The 24155-nt window shown below is 47.3% G+C and overlaps 1 protein-coding gene across 6 annotated transcripts in view; it reads right to left on the bottom strand.

Moving 5' to 3' along the window:
- cfap69 (cilia and flagella associated protein 69) overlaps positions 1-24155 on the bottom strand; it is a 224067-nt gene that overhangs the window by 174472 nt on the left and 25440 nt on the right. For 3 of the 6 annotated variants that reach the window (XM_085987885.1, XM_085987888.1, XM_085987886.1), the window contains exon 2: positions 18958-19020. In XM_085987885.1, coding sequence (XP_085844011.1) covers positions 18958-19020 — 63 coding nt within the window. Of the gene's footprint in view, positions 1-18957; positions 19021-24155 lie in introns of those variants that run through there. The other 3 variants (XM_085987889.1, XM_085987891.1, XM_085987892.1) reach the window with 1 other exon arrangement.

Below are 24155 nucleotides of genomic sequence, written 5' to 3'. Positions count from 1 at the left end.
TCTGTGGTTCAGTGGATAAATAATCACATGGATGCTGTACATTAACAAATAACAGGTCTTTACTGGAGGAGGGTAATCTCTAGACTGGGGTACAGAGGCATGCACACAGCTTATATACCGGTGTGGTCACTGCCAGTACTACAGTATACAGGAGCTGTAAAAAGTAGATCTGACTTAAAGGCACATACACTACAATTCCTCCCTTTTTAGGTGAATAATACCCCCTTAATATTCAAATAACCATGGTGTGGAGATGCCGGAGTTGGACTGGGGTGGACAAATGTAAGAAGTCACACAACACCAGGTTATAGTCAAACAGCTTTATTTGAAATCACAAGCTTTCGGAGCGCTGCTCCTTCTTCAGGTGAAGTGGAAAAATGCATAAAGACACAGCTTATATAGTCAGAGAATCATGTCAGATGTTTACAGGTAACCTTTCCAACTGCCATTTATCACACCTCGGCAGAGAGATAATCACAGCAGTCAAAGGTGTGAATGGTGTCCAAACAGGTCAGTCAGGGAAACATTACATCAAAGAACAATGAGGTGGGGTCACAAGGGGTCAAATATTGCAGATGCTGGGGTCTGTATGAAAAACAAAAAAAGACAAAAAAACATTTTTTTTGGCTGGAAATCACAGCAGGTCCGGCCGCATCTGTGTAGAGAGAACAAGCCAATGTCGACTCGAGTCTGGATGACCCTGCATCAGGTGGGGTTACATGTAGCGTGACATGAACCCAAGATCTCGGTTGAGGCCGTCCTCATGGGTGCGGAACTTGGCTATCAGTTTCTGCTCGACGATTTTGCGTTGTCGTGTGTCTCGAAGGCCACCTTGGAGAATGCTTACCCGAAGATCGGAGGCTGAATGTCCTTGACTGCTGAAGTGTTCCCTGACTGGGACAGAACACTCCTGCCTGGTGATTGTTGCGCGGTGTCCGTTTTTACATGTACATGGTACATACTCATGTGACTCGGCCAACGTTGTCTACCTCATACGTTGCAGGAAAGGATGCCCCGGAGCATGGTACATCGGCGAGACCATGCAGACACTGCGACAACGGATGAACGGACACCGCGCAACAATCACCAGGCAGGAGTGTTCCCTCCCAGTCGGGGAACACTTCAGCAGTCAAGGACATTCAGCCTCCAATCTTCGGGTAAGCATTCTCCAAGGTGGCCTTCGAGACACACGACAACGCAAAATCGTCGAGCAGAAACTGATAGCCAAGTTCCGCACCCATGAGGACGGCCTCAACCGAGATCTTGGGTTCATGTCACGCTACATGTAACCCCACCTGATGCAGGGTCATCCAGACTCGAGCGACATTGGCTTGTTCTCTCTACACAGATGCGGCCGGACCTGCTGTGATTTCCAGCCAAAAAAAATGTTTTTTGTCTGTTTTTTTGTTTTTCATACAGACCCCAGCATCTGCAATATTTGACCCCTTGTGACCCCACCTCATTGTTCTTTGATGTAATGTTTCCCTGACTGACCTGTTTGGACACCATTCACACCTTTGACTGCTGTGATTATCTCCCTGCCGAGGTGTGATAAATGGCAGTTGGAAAGGTTACCTGTAAACATCTGACATGATTCTCTGACTATATAAGCTGTGTCTTTATGCATTTCTCCACTTCACCTGAAGAAGGAGCAGCGCTCCGAAAGCTTGTGATTTCAAATAAAGCTGTTGGACTATAACCTGGTGTTGTGTGACTTCTTACATTTATTCAAATGCTCCAGTCGGGACCAGCGGGAGCAGCGAGGAGGAGCTCGGGAGAAAACCCGGCGACCAGCGAGGCCCGAGACCAGTCGGGAGCAGTGTGGTGAGACCGGTATAAAAACCGGAGAGAGGCGAGGCCCGAGACCAGTCGGGACCAGCGGGAGCAGCGAGGAGGAGCTCGGGAGAAAACCCGGCGACCAGCGAGGCCAGAGACCAGTCGGGAGCAGTGTGGTGAGACCGGTATAAAAACCGGAGAGAGGCGAGGCCCGAGACCAGTCGGGACCAGCGGGAGCAGCGAGGAGGAGCTCGGGAGAAAACCCGGCGACCAGCGAGGCCCGAGACCAGTCGGGAGCAGTGTGGTGAGACCGGTATAAAAACCGGAGAGAGGCGAGGCCCGAGACCAGTCGGGACCAGCGGGAGCAGCGAGGAGGAGCTCGGGAGAAAACCCGGCGACCAGCGAGGCCCGAGACCAGTCGGGAGCAGTGTGGTGAGACCGGTATAAAAACCCGGAGAGAGGCGAAGCCCGAGACCAGTCGGGACCAGCGGGAGCAGCGAGGAGGAGCTCGGGAGAAGACCCGGCGACCAGCGAGGCCCGAGACCAGTCGGGAGCAGTGTGGTGAGACCGGTATAAAAACCGGAGAGAGGCGAGGCCCGAGACCAGTCGGGACCAGCGGGAGCAGCGAGGAGGAGCTCGGGAGAAAACCCGGCGACCAGCGAGGCCCGAGACCAGTCGGGAGCAGTGTGGTGAGACCGGTATAAAAACCGGAGAGAGGCGAGGCCCGAGACCAGTCGGGACCAGCGGGAGCAGCGAGGAGGAGCTCGGGAGAAAACCCGGCGACCAGCGAGGCCCGAGACCAGTCGGGAGCAGTGTGGTGAGACCGGTATAAAAACCGGAGAGAGGCGAGGCCCGAGACCAGTCGGGACCAGCGGGAGCAGCGAGGAGGAGCTCGGGAGAAAACCTGGCGACCAGCGAGGCCCGAGACCAGTCGGGAGCAGCGTGGTGAGACCGGTATAAAAACCGGAGAGAGGCGAGGCATACCAACTCAGCAGCGGGGAGAGAGGTAAAAAGTAATCAGTGTGTGACGTCACCAGGGAGCAGGTAGGTGATTGGTTGGTGAGTATTTCTCTTTTTTCAATACAAGCTTGAATTCTGTGGTGTTAAATTTCTGTGGTGTAGTGGGGATAGTTGGTAAATAAAGCGCCCTAGAGCATACCTGTAACTGGGGTATTGAATAAATTTTTTAAAGAAATTAAAGGGGTAAGTCATGGCAGGAGAGTTCAGACCCGTGCTCTGCTCCTCCTGCTCTATGTGGGAAGTCAGGGATGCTGCCAGTGTCCCTGATGACCATGTGTGCAGGAAATGCATCCAGCTGCAGCTACTTGTAGACCGCATTGCGGCGCTCGAGCTGCGGGTGGATGAATTTTGGAGCATGCGCGATGCTGAAAGGCTCGTGGATAACACGTTTAGCGAGTTGTGCACGCCTCAGGGTAGGGCAGCACAGGGGGTGACCATCAGGCGGAGCAACAAAGGCAGGCAGGTAGTGCAGGGAACCCCTGCGGACATCCCCCTTTCAAACAAGTATACCGCTTTGGATACTGTTGAGGGGGATGACTCACCAGGGGAAGGCAGCAGCGGCCAACTTCCTGGCACTGGGGGTGCTCCTGCTGCCCAGGAAGGGGGGAAAAAGAGTGGGAGAGCAATAGTGGTAGGGGATTCTATAGTAAGGGGAACAGATAGGCGTTTCTGTGGCCGTAGACGTGAATCCAGGATGGTTTGTTGCCTCCCTGGTGCCAGGGTCAAGGATGTCACTGAGCGGCTGCAGGGCATTCTGGAGGGGGAGGGAGAACAGCCAGCGGTCGTGGTCCACATTGGTACCAACGACATAGGTAAAAAGAGGGATGAGGTCCTGCAGCAAGAATTTAGGGAGCTAGGTGAAGGATTAAGGAGCAGGACCTCAAAGGTTGTAATCTCTGGATTACTCCCGGTGCCACGTGCTAGTAAGTATAGGAATAGGAAGATAGAACAGATGAATGCGTGGCTAAAGGGATGGTGCAGGGGGGAGGGCTTTAGTTTCCTGGATCACTGGGTCTGCTTCTGGGAAAGGTGGGACTTGTACAAGTCGGACGGTTTACACCTGAACCAGGGGGGAACCAATATCCTTGCGGGGAGGTTTGCTAGCACTGCTGGGGAGGGTTTAAACTAACTTGGCAGGGGGTTGGGGTACAGAGTGGAGCTATAGTAGGGGGTGATTTACGGCCAAATACAGAGGGAAAAACAAGTCAGCTGGGAAGGCAGAGCAAATATGTGAAGGCAAAAGAGAATATGGCAGGGCTGGAAGGCATTTATTTTAATGCAAGGAGTCTTGCAAATAAGGTGGATGAACTGAAGTTGTTGTTGAACACATGGGAGTACGATATTGTTGCTATCACGGAGACATGGTTGAGGGAGGGTCAGGACTGGCAGCTCAATATTCCGGGGTATAGAATCTTCAGGCGAGACAGAGGGGGGTGTAAAAGGGGAGGGGGTGTTGCAATATTAATTAAGGAGTCAATTACTGCTGTAAGGAGGGATGATATATTAGCGGGTTCCTCTAATGAGGCCATATGGGTAGAACTTAAAAACAAAAAGGGGGCAAGCACTTTGCTGGGAGTGTACTATAGGCCCCCAAACAGTCAGGGGGAGATAGAGGAACAGATATGTAGGCAAATCTCCGAGAAGTGCGAAAATAATTGGGTAATAATAGTGGGGGATTTCAACTTCCCCAATATAAATTGGGACAGTCAGAGTGTGAAAGGCTTAGAGGGTGCAGAATTCTTAAAGTGCATCCAGGAGAGCTTTTTGAGCCAACATGTAGAAAGTCCTACAAGAGAGGGGGCGGTACTGGACCTAATTCTGGGGAATGTAGCCGGGCAAGTGGTGGAAGTGTCAGTAGGAGAGCATTTTGGCGACAGTGACCATAATTCGGTGAGATTTAAGGTGGTCATGGAAAAAGACAAAGACGGCCCGGAAATAAGGGTTCTAAATTGGGGGAAGGCCGATTTTAATATGATAAGGCAGGATCTGGCCAAAGTGGACTGGGAGCAGCTGCTTATAGGAAAATCCACATCAAAACAGTGGGAGACTTTCAGAAGGGAAATAGAGAGAGTACAACGCCAACATGTTCCTGTAAAGGTCAAGGGTGGGACCAACAAGCAAAGGGAACCTTGGATGACAAGGGATATACAGAAATGCATTAGAAATAAGAGGGGGGCTTTTGGCAGTTACAAAAGACTAAAGACAGAAGAAGCCCTATAGGAGTATAAAAAGTGCAGGGGCATACTTAAAAAAGAAATTAGGAGGGCGAGGAGGGGCCATGAAATAACACTGGCGAGCAAAATAAAGAAAAATCCTAAGATGTTTTATAAGTATATTAAGGGCAAGAGGATAACCAGGGAAAGGGTAGGGCCCATTAGGGACCAAAGTGGCAATCTGTGTGTAGAGCCAGAGGATGTAGGCGGGGTTTTAAATGAATTTTTTGCATCTGTGTTCACTATGGAGAAAGACGATGCAGACATAGAAATCGGGCAAGGGGACTGTGACATACTTGAACATATTAGCATCGAGAGGGAGGAGGTGCTAGCGGTTTTAGCGGGCCAAAAAGTGGATAAATCCCCAGGCCCGGACGAGATGTATCCCAGGCTGCTGTGGGAGGCAAGGGAGGAGATTGCAGGGGCTCTGACACTAATTTTCAGAACCTCTCTGGCCACAGGGGATGTACCAGAGGACTGGAGAACAGCTAACGTAGTACCATTATTCAAGAAGGGTAGCAGGGATAAACCAGGGAATTACAGGCCAGTGAGTCTAACATCTGTGGTGGGGAAATTATTGGAAAAAATTCTGAGGGACAAAATTAATCTCCACTTGGAGAGGCAAGGATTAATCGGGGATAGTCAGCATGGCTTTGTCAAGGGTAAATCATGTCTAACAAATCTGATCGAATTTTTCGAGGGGGTGACTAGTGGGGTGGATGAGGGAAATGCTGTGGATGTGGTGTACATGGACTTCAGTAAAGCTTTTGACAAAGTCCCGCATAGGAGACTGGTCAAGAAGGTAAGAGCCCATGGGATCCAGGGTGCCTTGGCGCGTTGGATCCTAAACTGGCTGAGTGGCAGGAGGCAGAGGGTGATGGTCGAAGGTTGCTTTTGTGACTGGAAGCCTGTGTCCAGTGGGGTACCTCAGGGATCGGTGCTGGGTCCCTTATTGTTTGTGATCTACATAAATGATTTGGATGAAAATGTAAAAGGTATGATCAGTAAGTTCGCAGATGACACGAAAATTGGTGGGGTGGTAAATTGCGAGGAGGAAAGCCTCCGGCTACAGGACGATATAAACGGGTTGGTCAGATGGGCGGAAAAGTGGCAAATGGAATTTAACCCTGAAAAGTGCGAGGTGATGCATTTTGGACGGACAAATAAGGCAAGGGAATACACAATGAGTGGTAGGACCCTAGGAAGTACAGAGGGTCAGAGGGACCTTGGTGTACATGTACATAGATCCCTGAAGGCAGCGGAGCAGGTAGGTAAGGTGGTTAAAAAGGCATATGGGATACTTGCCTTCATTAGCCGAGGCATAGAATATAAGAGCAGGGAGGTTATGATGGAGCTGTACAAAACGCTGGTGAGGCCACAGCTGGAGTACTGTGTGCAGTTCTGGTCACCTCACTATAGGAAGGATGTGATTGCTTTGGAGAGGGTGCAGAGAAGATTCACCAGGATGTTACCTGGGATGGAGCGCCTCAGCTATGAAGAGAGGCTGGACAGGCTGGAGTTGTTTTCCTTGGAGCAGAGAAGGCTGAGGGGGGACCTGATTGAGGTGTACAAAATAATGAGGGGCATAGATAGGGTAGATAAAGAGGAACTTTTCCCCTTAGTAGGGGGGTCAATAACAAGGGGGCATAGATTCAGGGTAAGGGGCAGGAGATTTAGAGGGGATTTGAGGAGGAACTTTTTCACCCAGAGGGTGGTTGGAATGTGGAACTCAATGCCTGAAAGGGTGGTGGAGGCAGGAACCCTCACAACATTCAAGAAGCATTTGGATGAGCACTTGAAATGCCATTGCATACAAGGCTATGGACCAAATGCTGGAAAATGGGATTAGACTGGACAGGGATGGCTGGGCGGCGCAGACACGATGGGCCGAAGGGCCTCTTTCTGTGCTGTAAAACTCTATGACTCTATGACTCTAAATAACAACTACATTTTTACATGTACATTCAATAACAAAAGTCCATTTATAGATTCAGTCTTTGGGGCGGCTTCCTGACCCTTTCGGGATAGCGCCTTTCCAGAGGTTCTTGTTCTTGGTGCAGAGGCGATTCTGACCCCTTTTCATCGGGTAGTTCATCGGGTTCCACTGCTACTGGGTCTGAAGTAGATGCTACTGGTATGTCGGGTTCATCCGCAGGTACTCGAGACATGGGGTTGACGCATTCCTGTGATGCTAAGATCTGATCGACGTGGCGTCTCACAATGTCCTCCCCGACATCCACTGTGTACATTAATGGCCCCTGCCTTGTACATATCGTTCCGGGTTGCCACTTCTCTGTTCGATAGTCCTGGGCCAAGACTGGTTGCCCTACATTGAAGCTCCTTGTCGGCTTCTCGTTGATGTGCTGGAATTGTTTGTCCTCAACATTTCTTCGCACATTTGGTCTGAGCAAGTCCAGATGAGATCTCAACCTTTGGCTAAAGAACATCATGGCCGGGGTCTGGTTGGTAACTGCATGTGTCGCGTTACGGTAGGCTAATAAGAAATTGTCCAGCTTATGCTGTAGTGGAATTTCCTCATCGCACATGGCCTTTATCGCCGGCTTAAAGGTTTGTATGAACCTCTCAGCCAATCCATTGGTGGCTGGATGATACGGGGCGTATGTGTAATGCCTTACCCCTTTCCTTTTCATGAATTTTTGGAACTCGTCGGACACAAACTGTGGTCCACGATCAGAGCAGATCTGCTCTGGCAAACCGTTTCTGGCAAATATGGTCCGTAGGACTGCAATCATTTTCTCTGTAGTGGTTGAAGACATCTTTATCACCTCAGGCCACTTTGAATGAGCATCCACTGCTATTAAGAACATTGAGTCCATGAATGGACCAGCGAAATCAATGTGCACCCGTTGCCATGGAGAGGAGGGCCACTCCCATGGGTGTAGAGGGGCATGTGGTGGTGCATTTTGGACCTTCTGGCATCCTAAGCAGCTCTTAGTTAGGTCTTCGATTTGTTGATCGATTCCCGGCCACCACACATAAGCCCTAGCAAGGCTTTTCATTTTCATTCCTCCCAGATGACCTTCATGTAGCTCATTTAGCACTCTCTCCCTTAACTTGGGTGGAATCACCACGCTGGATCCACACATCACTGTCCCCTGGCATACTGACAGCTGTTCTCTTCTGGATGAGAATGCTGGCAACAGTGAGTCGCCATGTGTTGGCCATCCCCTCACCGTCAATTCATATACCCGTGACCACGTCGGATCATTGCGGGTCTCCTTCTCTATATCCGCGTTAGTTACTGGCAATCGTTCAATTATCGACGAATAAAATATCTCGATAGGGTCCACTGCTGGTGCTTCCTCCACCATAGGCAGTGGCAGGCGCGATAGCCCATCAGCGTTCCCATGCTGTTTCGTGCCTTTATATTCTATTTCATATTGATTCGCCCCTAGAAACAGGGACCATCTTTGTAACCGCTGTGCAGTCATTACTGGCACGCCCTTCTTAGGATTAAAGATGGAGACAAGTGGTTGGTGGTCAGTCAGCAAGGTGAACTTCTGCCCATGCAGATAGTGGTTGAATTTTTTTACTCCCCATACTAGGCTGAGGGCCTCCCTGTCAATCTGGGTGCAGTTGCGCTCGGCTGAGGTTAGTGACCGAGACGCAAAGGCTACTGGCCTCTCCAACCCGACTGGGAATTTGTGCGACAGCACCGCTCCAATGCCGTAGGGTGATGCATCACATGCCAAACGAATTGGTAGTGCTGGGTTGAAATGGGCCAACACCTCTTTTGATGTGATCAATTCTTTGTACTTCTGGAAAGCTCGTCTACGTTCGTCATCCCACTTCCATGGTACCCGTTTGCAGTAGGGTGTTCAGCGGGTGTAATACCGTAGACAAATTTGGTGAGAACTTGTGGTAGTAGTTTACCAGCCCGAGGAACGACCTCAGTTGTGACACATTTTCTGGTGCTGGAGCCTTGACTACTGCCTCAATCTTGTCAGGGGACTTATCTAACCCCTCTTCATCGATGACGTGGCCGCAATACAAGATCTGTTTCTGGAAAAACTCGCACTTGTGGCGATTAGCTCGTAGTCTATATTCCTTTAATCTGGCGAGCACCTTCTCCAAGTTAGCGAGGTGATCTCCGTCATTTTCGCCCGTGACCAAGATGTTGTCCAAATAACACTGGGTCCCTGGAATCCCTTGCAGGACCTGATCCATCGTCCTTTGCCAGATAGCCGGAGCCGAGGCTACTCCAAACACCAGCCGGTTGTATTGACAGAGACCTTTATGGGTGTTGATCGTAAGGTAATGTTTCGAAGCTTCTTCTACCTCCATTTGCAAGTACACCTGGGCTAGATCAATTTTGGTGAAGCGTTTACCACCAGATAGCGAGGCGAAAATATCCTCAATTCGTGGAAGCGGATATTGCACCGTGTGAAGGACTGGGTTCACTGTCACCTTAAAATCCCCACAGATGCGGTCCTTCTTTGGTTCCCCAGGCTTATTACTCAACGACCTCTTCATTACAGGAACGATGGGTGTAGCCCACTCACTCCAGTCCACTTTGGACAGTACTCCTGAACATTCCAACCCTTCCAGCTCTGCTTCAACCGCTGGTCCGATCGCATAAGGCACTGGTCTGGCCTTCAGAAACTTTGGGCTTGCATTTTCCTCTATTTTAATTGTTGCTGTTATTCCTTTTAGTGTTCCTAGTCCCTCCTGGAACACTTCTTTTGCGTCAGTTAGCATTTTTGACAGTCGTCCAGGTGTGACGTCGTCATCCTTTTTGGCCTCAACCTTCAGTGCCTGTATGGAATGCCAATCTAATTGTATCTTTCGGATCCATTCACGTCCTAGCAGTGGTGGTCCTCCATTTGGCAATACATATATATCCATTTTAGGTATTTCCTGACCTTTATATGTCACTTTCACCCTTATTTTCCCTTCGGGGTAGACTTTTTGCCCCGTATACGTCTTCAAGACAATCTCTGTAGCTTTCAAGGGTATGTGTGAAAATAGCCGCTTGTAGTCTCTTTGATTTATGACTGTTAGAGCTGACCCTGTGTCCAATTCCATTTCCACTTGGACTCCGTATATCTTGAGGGTAACCCAGATAGTCTGGTGATCCTCCATTTCAGTTACATTATGTAGTTTCAGACAACCCAGCTCCTTGCTTCCGGAGTCTGTTGTCACTTTTCTGTTCGTCTGAATCACTGTCCATCACCTGGTGTACCTTTTTGTACTTCTCCTGTGGAGATTTCTTACTGTTGGTTTTCTTCCCAGACCTGCAGACTCTTGCTATGTGTCCTGCTTTTCCACACTGTCTGCACATTTGGTCCTTGAACCAACAATCTTTCTGGTCATGTGTTGTTCTGCCGCAGCGATAGCACTTCCCTGTTCCATAGGTCATTTCGTTGGTGCCATATTCTTGCGGTCTCCATTGTATCTCTGCAGCGCCCCTTGCGGCTGCTTCGTGTGATACTGCCATACTGAAAGCTTTGTCCAGCGTACGGTCCTTTTCCGATAGAAGCCGTTTCTGGGTTCCTTCACTTTGTAGCCCACACACAAACTTGTCCCTTAACGTGTCTGCTAGTCCCGCTCCAAACTGGCAGTGTTTCGATAGCTTGCGCAGTTCCGTTAGGTACTCAGCATTGCTTTCGTCTTCTCCGCTGCGGCTTCGCAAAATGGCGTCTCCCGCGCTCTTCCTTCTTCTTCGCGGCTCAATGGCGCCTCCCGCGCTCTCCCTGCTTCTCCGCGGCTCAATGGCGTCTCCCGCGCTCTCCCTGCTTCTCCGCGGCTCAATGGCGTCTCCCCTTGCTTCGCCCCGCGGACCCTGATCAGCCTGTGATCCCTGGTTGTGCTCTGCGCGTTCTTCTCTTGATATTTGTCGACGCCGCTCAGTCTAGAACCCGGCTGTTTCTTACCCTCTCTCTCTCCGGTTTGCAGTATTTTTCCTCAACGCCGCTCGGTGATCAACCCCCGGCTGCGCCCTGCTCTCTTCACCCTCTTTCTTACCTCGTCGACGCTGCTCGGCTCTCTCTCTGCCGTCGGTCGGCTCCAGCCGCCGCTGCTCGGGAAGTGTCTGCTCTGGACCTGTCGTCGGTCTCTTACTGCTCGTTGTGGCTGGGGAACCAAGCCCGGCTCTCCACAGCCTCCCCAGCGAAGTTGGATCTCTGCCTGACTGCTGGGCGGTTGCTCGCGGTCGACACCCGTGTTCCTGGACTCGTCTATTTTTTTTTTATGTTGCGGGTAGATTCGAATCGACACTCGTCGCCACTGTTAGATCCGTGGTTCAGTGGATAAATAATCACACGGATGCTGTACATTAACAAATAACAGGTCTTTACTGGAGGAGGGTAATCTCTAGACTGGGGTACAGAGGCATGCGCACAGCTTATATACCGGTGTGGTCACTGCCGGTACTACAGTATACAGGAGCTGTAAAAAGTAGTTCTGACTTAAAGGCACATACACTACGCACGTGATATCAAGAAACGGCTGAGCACACTGGATACAGCAAAGGCTATGGGCCCTGACAACATCCCAGCTGTTGTGCTGAAGATTTGTGCTCCAGAACTAACCGGGCCTCTAGCCAAGCTGTTCCAGTACAGCTACAACACTGGCATCTACCCGACAATATGGAAAACTGCCCAGTTATGTCCTGTCCACAAAAAGCAGGACAAATCCAATCTGGCCAATTACCGCCCCATCAGTCTACTCTCAGTCATCTGCAAAGAGATGGAAGATGTAATCTACAGTGTTATCAAGTGGTACTTACTCACCAATAACCTGCTCACTGATGCCCAGTTTTGGTTCCACCAGGACCACTCGGCTCCTGACCTCATTACAGCCTTGGTCCAAACATGGGCAAAAGAGCTCAATTCCAGAGGTGAGAGTGACTGCCCTTGACATCAAGGCAGCATTTGACTGAGTGTGGCATCAAGGAGCCCTAGTAAAATTGAAGTCAATGGGAATCAGGGGGAGAACTCTCCACTGGCTGGAGTCATACCTAGCACAAATGAAGATGGTTGTGGTGGTTGAAGGTCAATCATCTCAGCCCCAGGACATCGCTGCAGGAATTCCTCAGGGCAGTGTCCTAGGCCCAACCATCTTCAGCTGCGTCATCAATGACCTTCCCTCCATCATAAGGTGGAGATGTTCGCTGATGATTGCAGTGTACAGTTCCATTCGCAACTCCTCAGATAATGAAGCATTCCATGCCCTCATGCAGCAAGACCTGGATGACATTCAGGCTTGGGCTGATAAGTGGCAAGTAACATTTGCACCACACAAGTGCCAGGCAATGACTATCTCCAACAGCGAGAGTCTAATCACTGCCCTTTGACATTCAATGGCATTAACATCGCTGAATCCCCCACTATCAACATCCTGGGGGGTCACCACTGACCAGAAACTTAACTGGACCAGCCACATAAATACTGTGGCTACAAGAGCAGGTCAGAGGCTGAGTATTCTGCGGCGAGTGTCTCACCTCCTGACTCCCCAAAGCATTTCCACCAACTACAAGGCACAAGTCAGGAGTGTGATGGAATACTCTCCACTTGCCTGGATGAGTGCAACTCCAACAACACTCAAGAAGATTGACACCATCCAGGACAAAGCAGCCTGCTTGATTGGCACCCCATCCACCACCTTAAACATTCACTCCCTCCACCACCAGCGCACCGTGGCTGCAATGTGTACCATCTACAAGATGCACTGCAGCAACTCGCCAAGGCTTCTTCGGCAGCACCTCCCAAACCCGGGACCTCTACCACCTAGAAGGACAAGGGCAGCAGGCGCATGGGAACACCATCCCCTGCAAGTTCCCCTCCAAGTCACACTGTCCTGACTTGGAAATATATCGCCGTTCCTTCATTGTTGCTGGGTCAAAATCCTGGAACTCCCTCCCTAACTGTACTGCGGGAGTACCTTCACCACAAGGACTGGAGCGGTTCAAGAAGGCAGCTCACCACCACCTTCTCAAGGGATGGGCAATAAATGCTGGCCTTGCCAACTATGCCCACATCGCAGGAACGAATAAAAATAAATTGGTCTTAATTATCTATATCTCCCAACGTTTTCTATCAAATTCCAATGTTTACAATGAACAATCTTTTCGTCTTTGTACAAATCCTTATCTTCTGTCCTCCTTTACAAACTCAATTACAGTCTTCCATTTTCGATTACCAACTTTTACCAAGCAACCTGCTTCTGCACCACATCCTTAACAACTTCTAATATCTGATTTTGGCAATATTTGAATAATTTTATTAATTCACACTCCCATTTCATGCACAGAAATGTTCAGGGAGTTCATGTCCATCCGAATTCCTGATATGCATTCCTGTAGTTACCCATCATGTATACAGCTCAACTGAACATTGCAAGCCAATAGGATATGCTCTAAATTGCCCATCCATGCCCACTTATCGTGCATCCAAGGTTCCCACAATGCCCTATCTTACCAGACTTGCCCTAGTTGGCAACATATCATAGCCCCCCCCCACCCAGAGAAGGTCTTAAACTGACACTGAACAAACATCCTAAACTTTTCAACAATGTTTGCATCATTATTTGCTTTGCTTTCCACATGATCCCATCACATCGATGTACCCTGCTGACTCCGCCACCCTGCATGCCTCTTTACTGGCTCTCACTTTCCATGTCACGAATTTATGTCCATCTTCTGCTTCTCCCATCTATAATCTTCCCCTTGTAATTGCTACCATTAGCTCCCTGAATTTTGCTTTCCAAATTCCCAACTTTGACTCCACTTTCTCTGAATTTCCTTTTCAATACATGCATTCGCTTTTTGCATCAACCACACATTCACCTTTTGCTCCATCATCTCTACCTGTGACAATCCCATTTTGTAGATGCTTAACAGAAATAAGCCAAAGTGGGTGCACCATACTTTGTAGTTTCCTGGTAAATCTGACTCGTGCGTGAGCTGCAAACCATCCCCCAATTGTTGTTGCACTGTGCTTTCCTTTTCCGCTATCGATGGATTTCATTCCACCATGCCACACTTTTACAGTGGCAACACTAATTCAACACACCTCACAATTCCCTTCCTTCTTTGTTGAGAAACACTTAATTTTTTTTCAGTTAAAATCTCATTCTTGGCAATTTCATAAACTCTCCTTACCTTTCCAACAATCTGAATGGTCAATCCCCCTGCTGTGATAACAGTCAAATCACCCACGAATGTGTTCAGCAATGGCTATTCCATCCCTACACCTATACCTTCCATATTCCACCGCCCCCCCAGCACCATTTCCACAATTAACAGGTGAAATGGTACATGCCATTGTTATCCCACTTCAAATGTTTCTATTTTATTATTCAGTCTTTCAGAGAGCCTCACTTTGAACTGTTCATAGTGCCTATTCAATACCTGTATCATACGCTCTTCATAGAATCATAGAATCATAATTACAGCACGGACGGAGGCCATTTCAGCACATCGTGTTTGCGCCGACCAACAAAGAGCTATCCAGCCAAATCCCACTTCCCAGGTCTTGGTCCGTAGCCCTGCAGGTTACAGCATCCCAAGTGCACATCCAAGTACTTTTCAAATGTGGTTAGGGTTCCTGCCTCTACCACTCTTTCAGGCAGTGAGTTCCAGACCCCCACAACCCTCTGGGTGAAGAAATTTCCCCTCAAATCCCCTCTAAACCTTCCACCAATTACTTTAAATCTGTGCCCCCTGGTTTTTGGCCCCTCTGCTAAGGGAAATAGGTCCTTTCTATCCACTTTATCTAGGCCCCACATAATTTTATACACCTCAATAAAGTCTCCCCTCAGCCTCCTCTGTTCCAAGGAAAACAGACCCAGCCTATCCAGTCTTTCCTCATAGCTAAGATTCTCTCTTCCCAGCAACATCCTTGTAAATCTCCTCTGTACCCTCTCTAGTACAATCACATCTTTCCTGTAATGTGGTGACCAGAAGTGCATGCAGTACTCTAGCTGAGGCCTAACTAGTGTTTTATACAGTTGAAGCATAACCCCCCTGCTCTTATATTCTATGCCATGGCTAATAAAGGCAAGCATTCTGTATGCCTCCTTAACCACCTTATCCTTAACCACCCATCCACATCCATGGGGCTGTGGTGGAAAGGGTGGACAGCTTTAAGTTCCTCGGAGTCCACATCACGGAAGACCTCTCCTGGTCCCTCAATACCTCCTCTTTGGTGAAGAAGGCCCAGCAGTGCCTATATTTCCTAAGGAGGCTGAAGGGATGTAACCTGTCACCCCTGATCCTCTCTAACTTTTACCGCTGCACAATAGAGAGCATCCTGATGAACTGTATCACAGTGTGGTATGGCAGCTGTAGCTCCTATGACCGGAAAGCCCTGCAGCGGGTAGTCAAAACTGCCCAACGCATTACCGGCACCCGGCTACCGACCATAGAGAACATCTACCAGAAACGCTGTTTACGGAGGTCACTGACCATCATCAAAGACCCTACCCACCCCAGCCACAGTTTGTTCGCCCCCCTGCCATCTGGGAGATGCTACAGATGCATTCGCACCCGAACGACCAGATTTAGGAACAGCTTCTTTCCCAGGGCTGTCATCCTACTGAACTCTACAAATAAACTCTAAAGCCTGCACATCTGCCAATGCACTTTATTATGTTTATGTTTATGTATTACAAGCCAAATGAATGTTGAATGTTAAATATCTTAATCAAAATGTACACTCTCGGGAGCCGCAAGCCTACATTTCGTTGTACTGCACTTGTGCACTAACAATGACAATAAAGTTGATTATTATTATTACTTGGCCTGCTACCTTCAGGGATCTGTGGACATGCACTCCAAGGTCCCTTTGTTCCTCTACGCTACTTAGTGTCCTACCATTTAATGTGTATTCCCTTTCCTTGTTAGCCCTCCCCAAATGCATTACCTCACACTTTTCCGGATTGAATTCCATTTGCCACTGTTCTGCCCACCTGACCAATTTATTGATATCTTCCTGCAGTCTACAGCTTCCTTCTTCAGTATCAACCACACAGCCGATTTTAGTATCATGTGCAAACTTCTTAATCATACCCCCTATATTCAAGTCTAGATCATTGATATATACCACAAAAAGCAAGGGACCTAGTACTGAGCCCTGCGGAACTCCACTGGAAACAGCCTTCCAGTCACAAAAACATCCATCAACCATTACCCTCTGCTTCCTGTCTCCGAGCCAGTTTTGAATCCAACTTGACACTTTGCCCTGGATCCCATGGGTTTTTAACTTTGTGACCAGTCTTCCATGTGGAACCTTATCAAAAGCCTTGCTAAAGTCCATATACACTACATCAAACCCACTACCTCTTGTACCCAGAAGAACATCAGTGGAATCTTAAGCAAGATTGAGCTGTAAGTATTAGCCAAATTCAACCACTTAATATCTACACTTCACTCGCTAGATTGTTAACTGCTTGTTAACTACCTTGCCGGCATTCTAAAAATGATTTTTGTGTCCACATTCAGCAGGTATTGGTCTAAACTGACCAATGTTCCAGGAATGTTTCTGCCATTTTTCCAAAGAAAGGATCTGATAATACAAATAAATTATTAAGTCTCCTTTTTAAAGCAAGATGTATTCTTACAAGTTTTTTTTTTTTTTTTTAAAAGGCACCCACATGAAAGGTGGGTAATATGCTAAATGGAAGTTGTTTTACCCAGAGTATGAACAATAAGCAATTCACTGAAAAACACCCATTGTGTTGTAAAATCATTGAATCCCTGTCTATCTCTGAAGAGGGAAATAAAAAGTAAGAGATGGACACAGGGAAAGACAGGCTGCAAAAGCAGTTGAGTTTGTAAAAGCAAAGCTGCGAGATAATTCAGAGCTCTGAGGTGAAGAGGTCATAAATACTGGAAGATAGTTAAAAGCCATTTTGTTTAAGTCAATTAAGATGACCCACAGATGTGGACCAGCGTAACATGTTCTTTATTTTGTACTATTACATGAAGATAAGTTGTACGGATTAAATCAAGTGAGTCTGGTTGTAACTGCTGTTCTATATGTTCACTTTACTGTGAAATAAAGCAGTTTAATAATTCATATTCAGCCTCTTCTCATCAAGTGTGGGCTAGCATGGTATGATCTTTATTTTGTATTATTACACAAGGATAAGTTGTGTGGATTGAATGCTGTTCTGTATGTTCATTTTACTGTGAAATAAAGCAGCTTAATCATCTGGCCTCATCTCACTAAGCGGAGGTGTTGCTACATCCGGTTATGAGTAATGAAATTGATCAGGTAGATGAGCTAAATGTGGAGTATCTTAAGAGTAGTGACCACAATATGATCCAACTACAGAAATTAGTACACCAGATTGAGTTAGGGCAGATGAGTAGCAAGCTAGCTGAGGTGAGGTAGAACAACAACTTATATTTATATAGCACCTTTAATGTAATAAAACATCCCAAGGCGCTTCACAGGAGTGTTATCAAAAAAAACAAAATTTGACACCGAGCCATATAAGGAGATGTTAGGGCAGATGACCAAAAGCTTGGTCAAAGAGGTAGGTTTTAAGGAGCGTCTTAAAAGAGGAAAGAGAAGTGGAGAGGCAGAGACATTTAGGACCAGAGCTTAGGACCTAGGCAGCTGAAGGCACAACCACCAATGCTGAAGCATTTAAAATCGGGGATGTTCAAAAGACCTGAATAGGCGGAGCGCAGAGATCTAGGGGGATTATAGGGCTGGAGGAGATTACAGGGGTAAGGTGGGGCGAGGCCATGGAGAGATTTGAAAACAAGGATGAGAATTTTAAAATCGAGGTGTTGCTTAATTGGGAGCCAATGTAGGTCAGCAAGCACAGGGGAGATGGGTGAGTGGGACTTGGTGCGAGTTAGCACACGGGCGGTAGAGTTTTGGATGACCTCTAGTTTATGGAGGGTAGAACTAGGGAGGCCGGCCAGGAGTGCATTGGAATAGTCAAGTCTAGAGGTGATAAAGGCATGGATGAGGGTTTCAGCAGCAGATAAGTTGAGGCAAGGGTGGAGACAGGTAATAATACGAAAGTGGAAACGGGCGGTCTTAGAATGGATATGAGGTAGGAAGCTCAATTCATGATCAAGTATGGCACCAAGGTTGCGAACAGACTAAGTCAGCCTTATACAGTTGCTGGGAGAGAGATCGAATCAGTAGAAAGGAAATGGAGTTTGTGGTGTGAACCGAAGACAATGGCTTTGGTCTTCCTGATTTCTACTCATTCAGTGCTCGATGTCAGGCAAGCAGTCTGATAGTATAGAGACGGTGGAGGGTTCGCGAGAGGTGAAGGAGAGGTAGAGCGGAGTATCATCAGCATACATGTGAAAACTCACGTTGTGTTGTCGGATGATGTTGAAAGAGAAATTGGCACTCAGGAGCGATTGCAAAGGAACAGAATACATATACGCCATTAAAAAAGGGAAACTTCTAATAGCTTCAGGATGTCATGGATAAATAAAGAGGTTAGAAACTAATTACATTTGAAGAGGGCCTATAAGGACAATAATAATAATAAAAGGAGAATATGAGAAAACAAGAGGTTAAGACTGGGCTAAGAGGCCTTTTGAGGAACACATTTTTAAAAAATCAAAAGAAACAGTAAAGTATTTGACAAGTATAACAATAAAAAGAGAATTATTTAAAGCAGGACCCCCGAGAGGTCAGTAAGTGTGAGGTGCTACATTTTGGTAGAAAAAAATAACAGCAGTAATTATACTCCAAGTGGAAGTAGGCTCAGAGCTGTGGAAGAGCAGACGAAGTTGGGGATACAAGTTTACAGGACATTAAAGACTCAGCTAAATACAGCCATTTAAAAAAAGTAATGCAATTCTAGGTTTCATCACAAGAGGTATAAAATATAAAAGCTAAGAGGTAATGATGAGCCTATACAAAGCCTTAATAATACCTCAGAGTACTGTATGAAAGCCAAATAATATTAAAGTAGATAAATAGTCAGGGTTTTTTCAGAAGCTACTTACTGAGTATCGATCTTCTATTAGATTTACAACCCGATTTAGATCCAGAGGCCTTGTGTGTACATCCTTATGAACAGGAGAATAAAAAAAATGAATGTTACATTGAGCTGTATATATAAGCTTTGTTATAGTACAAATAAGCTTTCTGTCAGGATTAGTAGTATTCCTTTAAAGTATAAAATTATGGATGATTGCAAGCAAGTAATAAGGCTATAGATCAATGAACAGATTCAAATAGCATCATAAACACAAAATAAAACTCAAGTGAATGGGTCTTCAATGTCATAGAATCATAGGATAGTACAGCACAGACGGAGGCCATTCGGCCCATCGAGCCTGCACAAGCTCTTTCGAAGAAGTCCAGTTAGTCCCACTCCTGAAGAGATCGCAAAGTCTCTGTTTGAAGAATGGACTCAGTCGAGAATATTTTGTGGACTTTATGGGATTTTTCTGAGGGTATTTTCCCTGTGATGGGATCGCCCTGTGCAGATACGTGAAAAACTGGTTTGTTAAAACTCCAGAGAATGCATGGCAGTTGGCTGTGGCAAAAGAACTGTCAGTCATCCAGAATGTATGGGTTCGCCCGACAGTCCTGGAAAAAGGAAGGGGGGGGCAATTGACGAAGGGGCTGAGGACACTGAGGCACCCGTCAACTTGAACCTATTAGAAAGCCACTCTAATATGCAAAAGCATTTCTCACCTCCATCTCAGAAGAGAAGCGGAACAATGAACCCACTAGTCCAGCCAGCCAAAGAGGAGCCAGTTTTTCCCAACACAAAGACCGAGATATGTCCCAGGCTTAGGGCCATTAGTCCAATCACGGGATACTCATGGGTCTGATGATGGCCCATCACTGACTAAGCACCGGGGTGCTTAGAAACAAAAGGACTTTAAAGATTGGCGGGAAAGATAGGGGTAGCAAGACTCCTATAAAGATAGATCCTTTTCCACCATTCTCTCTCTCTCTTGCTCGCGCTCCACCAAGATCGACCTAACAAGAAGAAGTACCAGAGGAAGAAGCCGCTGAGACTGAGAACCGCATACCCCTCACAGAGAACGGCCTCCGGGCAGTGACTTCCCACAGCTGAGCGGAGCGATCGAGACCGACTGTGTGTGGTGGTAAGCATGGTCTCGAGTGTCCCAAGCCGGTAACCAGATATCCCAGGCGAGCTGGGTGAGGTGTAAGGGCTCAGGGTTTTTCTCAGAAGTGAAGTTTTTTTTGGGCTATTCCGGGGTGGAAGCTTCGTTTGGTTCAGCCAGGCGAAGGGGTTTATGTGACTGGGTAATTCGTTGGTAGGGGTGGAGTTAGAGTCCACCATAGCAACAAGGGAATTACTGCATGTTATAGTCCCCAGTTGTGTACTGTATGTATGTTGTTTGTAACCTGGATCTTATTCTCCACAGAGACAGTGGGCTGGATTTTGATACTGGAGGCGGGTAGGAGGCAGGACTAAAACTTTTGGGGTTGTAGTCCCGCCTCTGTAGTGTATGTGCCTTTAAGAGCCCCAGGTGTGCTGTAATGCCGGTAATGGCCACTCGGGCTATATAAGCCTGTATATTGTGTATATCCGTTAGAACCCCCCCCAGACTTTGCTTAGTAAACACCTATGAACCAACTCCTGTCTTCAGTGTCTTTATCAACACACGGACACTACAGTGGCGACAAAGTGGAAACGGACTTACCTGCAATTCGGCAGCACCTCAAGGACATCGATTCCTCGGGCGTCCAGAAGACTCAAGAAAGTGAGAGAAGCTGTGGTTTCACCAGCTGGCCAAGCTGGTGGCAGGTACTGCGCTAATCCTTCCTGGGCGTCAGCCTGGGGCTCCAGCGGCTAGCTCTACAGCTGAGACAGGCAGCAAAATCGGAGGCAAGCAATAACGGACTGGGAGGGAGCACTCGGGAGACGGCCGGCGCTGCAAGCAGGTCAGCGTTCAGACCCGGAGAGAAAGTCCGGCGGGAACGAGTCTCCAACTGTAAATAAATGTTTTTTAAAAAACGGAAACCGCGGGGAAAAGCGTTGTCATCGGCAGCAGTGGCGGGAATACGCGGGAAGCGCCATATCTTTGCTGCAGAAAAGAAAGAAAAGCGCGGGAAGCGCCATATCTTTTCTGAAATGCCTAAGTCTGGCAATATTGATGCTTTTGATAGTGAAATAGAGGATTGGACCACATACGTGGAAAGAGTAGAGGTATATTGCACTGCAAATGGAATAGAAGATGAAAAAAAAGCTTCAGTACTGCTGAACCTAATGGGCGCAAAGGCACACAGGCTGTTACGAAATTTAATCACTCCAGCCAAACCAAAGGACAAGAATTTTAAAGAAATTGTTGATACCCTGCAGGAGCACTTAAACCCAACACCGCTGCTGATAGCGGAACGATTCAAATTCTTCAAGAGAAATCAACACAAGAATGAAAGTAACGCTGATTACCTAACCGAATTAAGAAAGCTATCAAAGTACTGCCGGGGCAGGACTAGCAGATTATCTTCGAGACAAATTCGACTGCGGTCTCTTAAGTGAAGGAACACAAAAAAGGCTGCTTTCTGAAAAAGATTTAACATTGGACAAAGCTTTCAGTATGGCTGTATCATACGAAGCAGCAGCAAGAGGAGCTGCAGAGATACAACAAAAGACACAGGACTTCGGCACCCATGAAATGACACAGGGTTTTGAAAGATGTTATCGCTGCGGCAGATCCACCCATAACCAGAGGGACTGCTGGTTCAAGGACAAAGCATGCAGGCAATGCGGAAAGATTGGACACATTGCACGGGTATGCCGATCTGGACAAAATAAATCCACAGACAGAAAAAGAAAAATCAATAAAGGAAAGTACAGGAAGGTACAAATGATGACGGATAGCGACTCCGAAAACAAGAGTCTAAGCTGTCTCAAATTACATAATGTACTTGCCAAAGATGATTACCAAACCATTTGGGTTACCCTCACGATAGCAGGGTCCCCAGTTAAAATGGAGCTAGATACAGGATCAGCTCTAACCGTAATAAATCGACGGGATTACGAGAGGCTACTTTCGCATATACCTCTAAAAGACACATCCATTATCTTAAAAACATATACGGGGCAGAAAGTATACCCCAAAGGAAAAATAAGGGTGCCTGTTGTATACAATGGCAAAGAAATACAAAAGTTGTATTTATACATTCTACAAGATGGTGGTCCACCGTTGTTGGGACGTGAATGGATCAGGCAGATACGTTTAGACTGGCACTCCATTCAGGCACTGACGGTGACCAGTAAGAAAAAAAACAATGATGACATCATACCTGAACGATTGAAAGACATCTTGGCCAACACCAAAGAAGTGTTTCAAAAGAAACTAGGAACCTTGAAAGGCATCACCGCCTCAATAAAAGTGGAAGGTGCAGCAATTCCCAAATTTTTTAAGGCAAGACCGGAGCCATACGCAATTCGTCCAGCAGTCGAGGCAGAGCTGGAGAATTTGGAAAAGGCAGGCGTATTATCCAAAATAGATTGGAGCGAGTGGGCAACACCCATCGTTCCAGTCATGAAAAAAGCATTGAATAATGATAAATCTGAAGAACAGAGAAAAATTCGCATCTGTGGAGACTTCAAGGTGACTGTAAACCCGGTCCTTCACACGGTACAGTATCCTCTTCCGAGGATAGAAGATATTTTCGCCTCACTATCCGGAGGGAAACGTTTCACCAAAATTGACTTGGCACAGGCATATCTACAGATGGAGGTTGAAGAGGCCTCTAAAAAGTTTCTCACGATAAATACACACAAAGGCCTGTACCAGTACAATCGACTGGTTTTCGGAGTAGCATCAGCTCCAGCTATCTGGCAAAGAGCTATGGAGCAAGTCCTCCAAGGGATTCCGGGGACTCAATGCTACCTAGACGACATCCTTGTAACAGGAGAAAACGACAACGAGCACCTTGCCAATTTGGAGCAGGTGCTCACTAGGCTGAGAGAACGGGGCCTACGAGCAATAAAGATGTCCACCACGGAAAAAACCATCACAGTATTAAGGACCATATTTGCCAGGAATGGGCTGCCGGAACAGATATGTTCTGATAATGGACCGCAATTTGTGTCCGAAGAATTCAGGAAGTTCTTAAAAAACAATAGGGTTAAGCACTACACGTCCGCCCCATACCATCCCGCCACCAATGGATTGGCTGAAAGGTTTGTCCAGACCTTCAAGAAGGCCATAAAGGCCATGGGTAATGAAGACATAAAACTTCAGCACAAGGTGGATAACTTCTTATTCGCATACAGGAATGCAACACATATGGTTACCAACCAAACTCCCGCCATGATATTCTTCAATAGAAACCTAAGATGCCGGCTGGATTTGGTCAAGCCCAACATCAGAAGGGACGTGGAGAACCGGCAGTTTCAAGGCATGAATGAAAGGCCAACTAGAACCTTCCAGATAGGTCAACAAGTTTTGGCCCGGGACTACCATACCGAGAAATGGCAGCCTGGAACTATCTGCACACGACTAGGACCACTGATGTATACCGTGGACATCGGAGAAAGCATAATAAGGCGCCATGCTGACCAAATCATAGAGTCATCCGAAAAGGGACAACCTACACCACAACTCTATACGTCTAACGATGAAATAGAGATACCCATATCTCCCTCCGATCCGGTGATACTGGAACCCGATGAACCTGACACTGGCATTCAAGCCGAATCAGCCTTGCCAAAAGAACCTAATATATAAGGGCAAGGCTGGATGGCATCTATTTTAATGCAAGGAGTCTTGCAAATAAGGTGGATGAACTGAAGGTGTTGATAAACACATGGGAGTATGATATTGTTGCTATCACGGAGACATGGTTGAGGGAGGGGCAAGACTGGCAGCTCAATATTCCGGGGTACAGAATCTTCAGGCGAGACAGAGGGGGAGGTATAAGAGGAGGGGGTGTCGCAATATTAATTAAGGAGTCAATTACTGCAGTAAGGAGGGATGATATATTAGCAGGGTCCTCTAATGAGGCCATATGGGTGGAGCTTAAAAACAAAAAGGGGGCAAGCACTTTGCTGGGAGTGTACTATAGGCCTCCAAACAGTCAGGGGGAAATAGAGGAACAGATATGTAGGCAAATCTCAGAGAAATGTGCAAATAATAGGGTAATAATAATGGGGGATTTCAACTTCCCCAATATTAACTGGGATAGTCAAAGTGTGAAAGGCTCAGAG

The sequence above is a fragment of the Somniosus microcephalus genome, chromosome 5, assembly GCF_052327205.1.
Source record: "Somniosus microcephalus isolate GS21.2 chromosome 5, FLI_Smic_1.0, whole genome shotgun sequence".
NCBI lineage: Eukaryota > Metazoa > Chordata > Chondrichthyes > Squaliformes > Somniosidae > Somniosus > Somniosus microcephalus.
The sequence above is the reverse complement of the archived record's forward strand: the minus strand, read 5'-3'. Positions and strand labels throughout refer to the sequence as shown.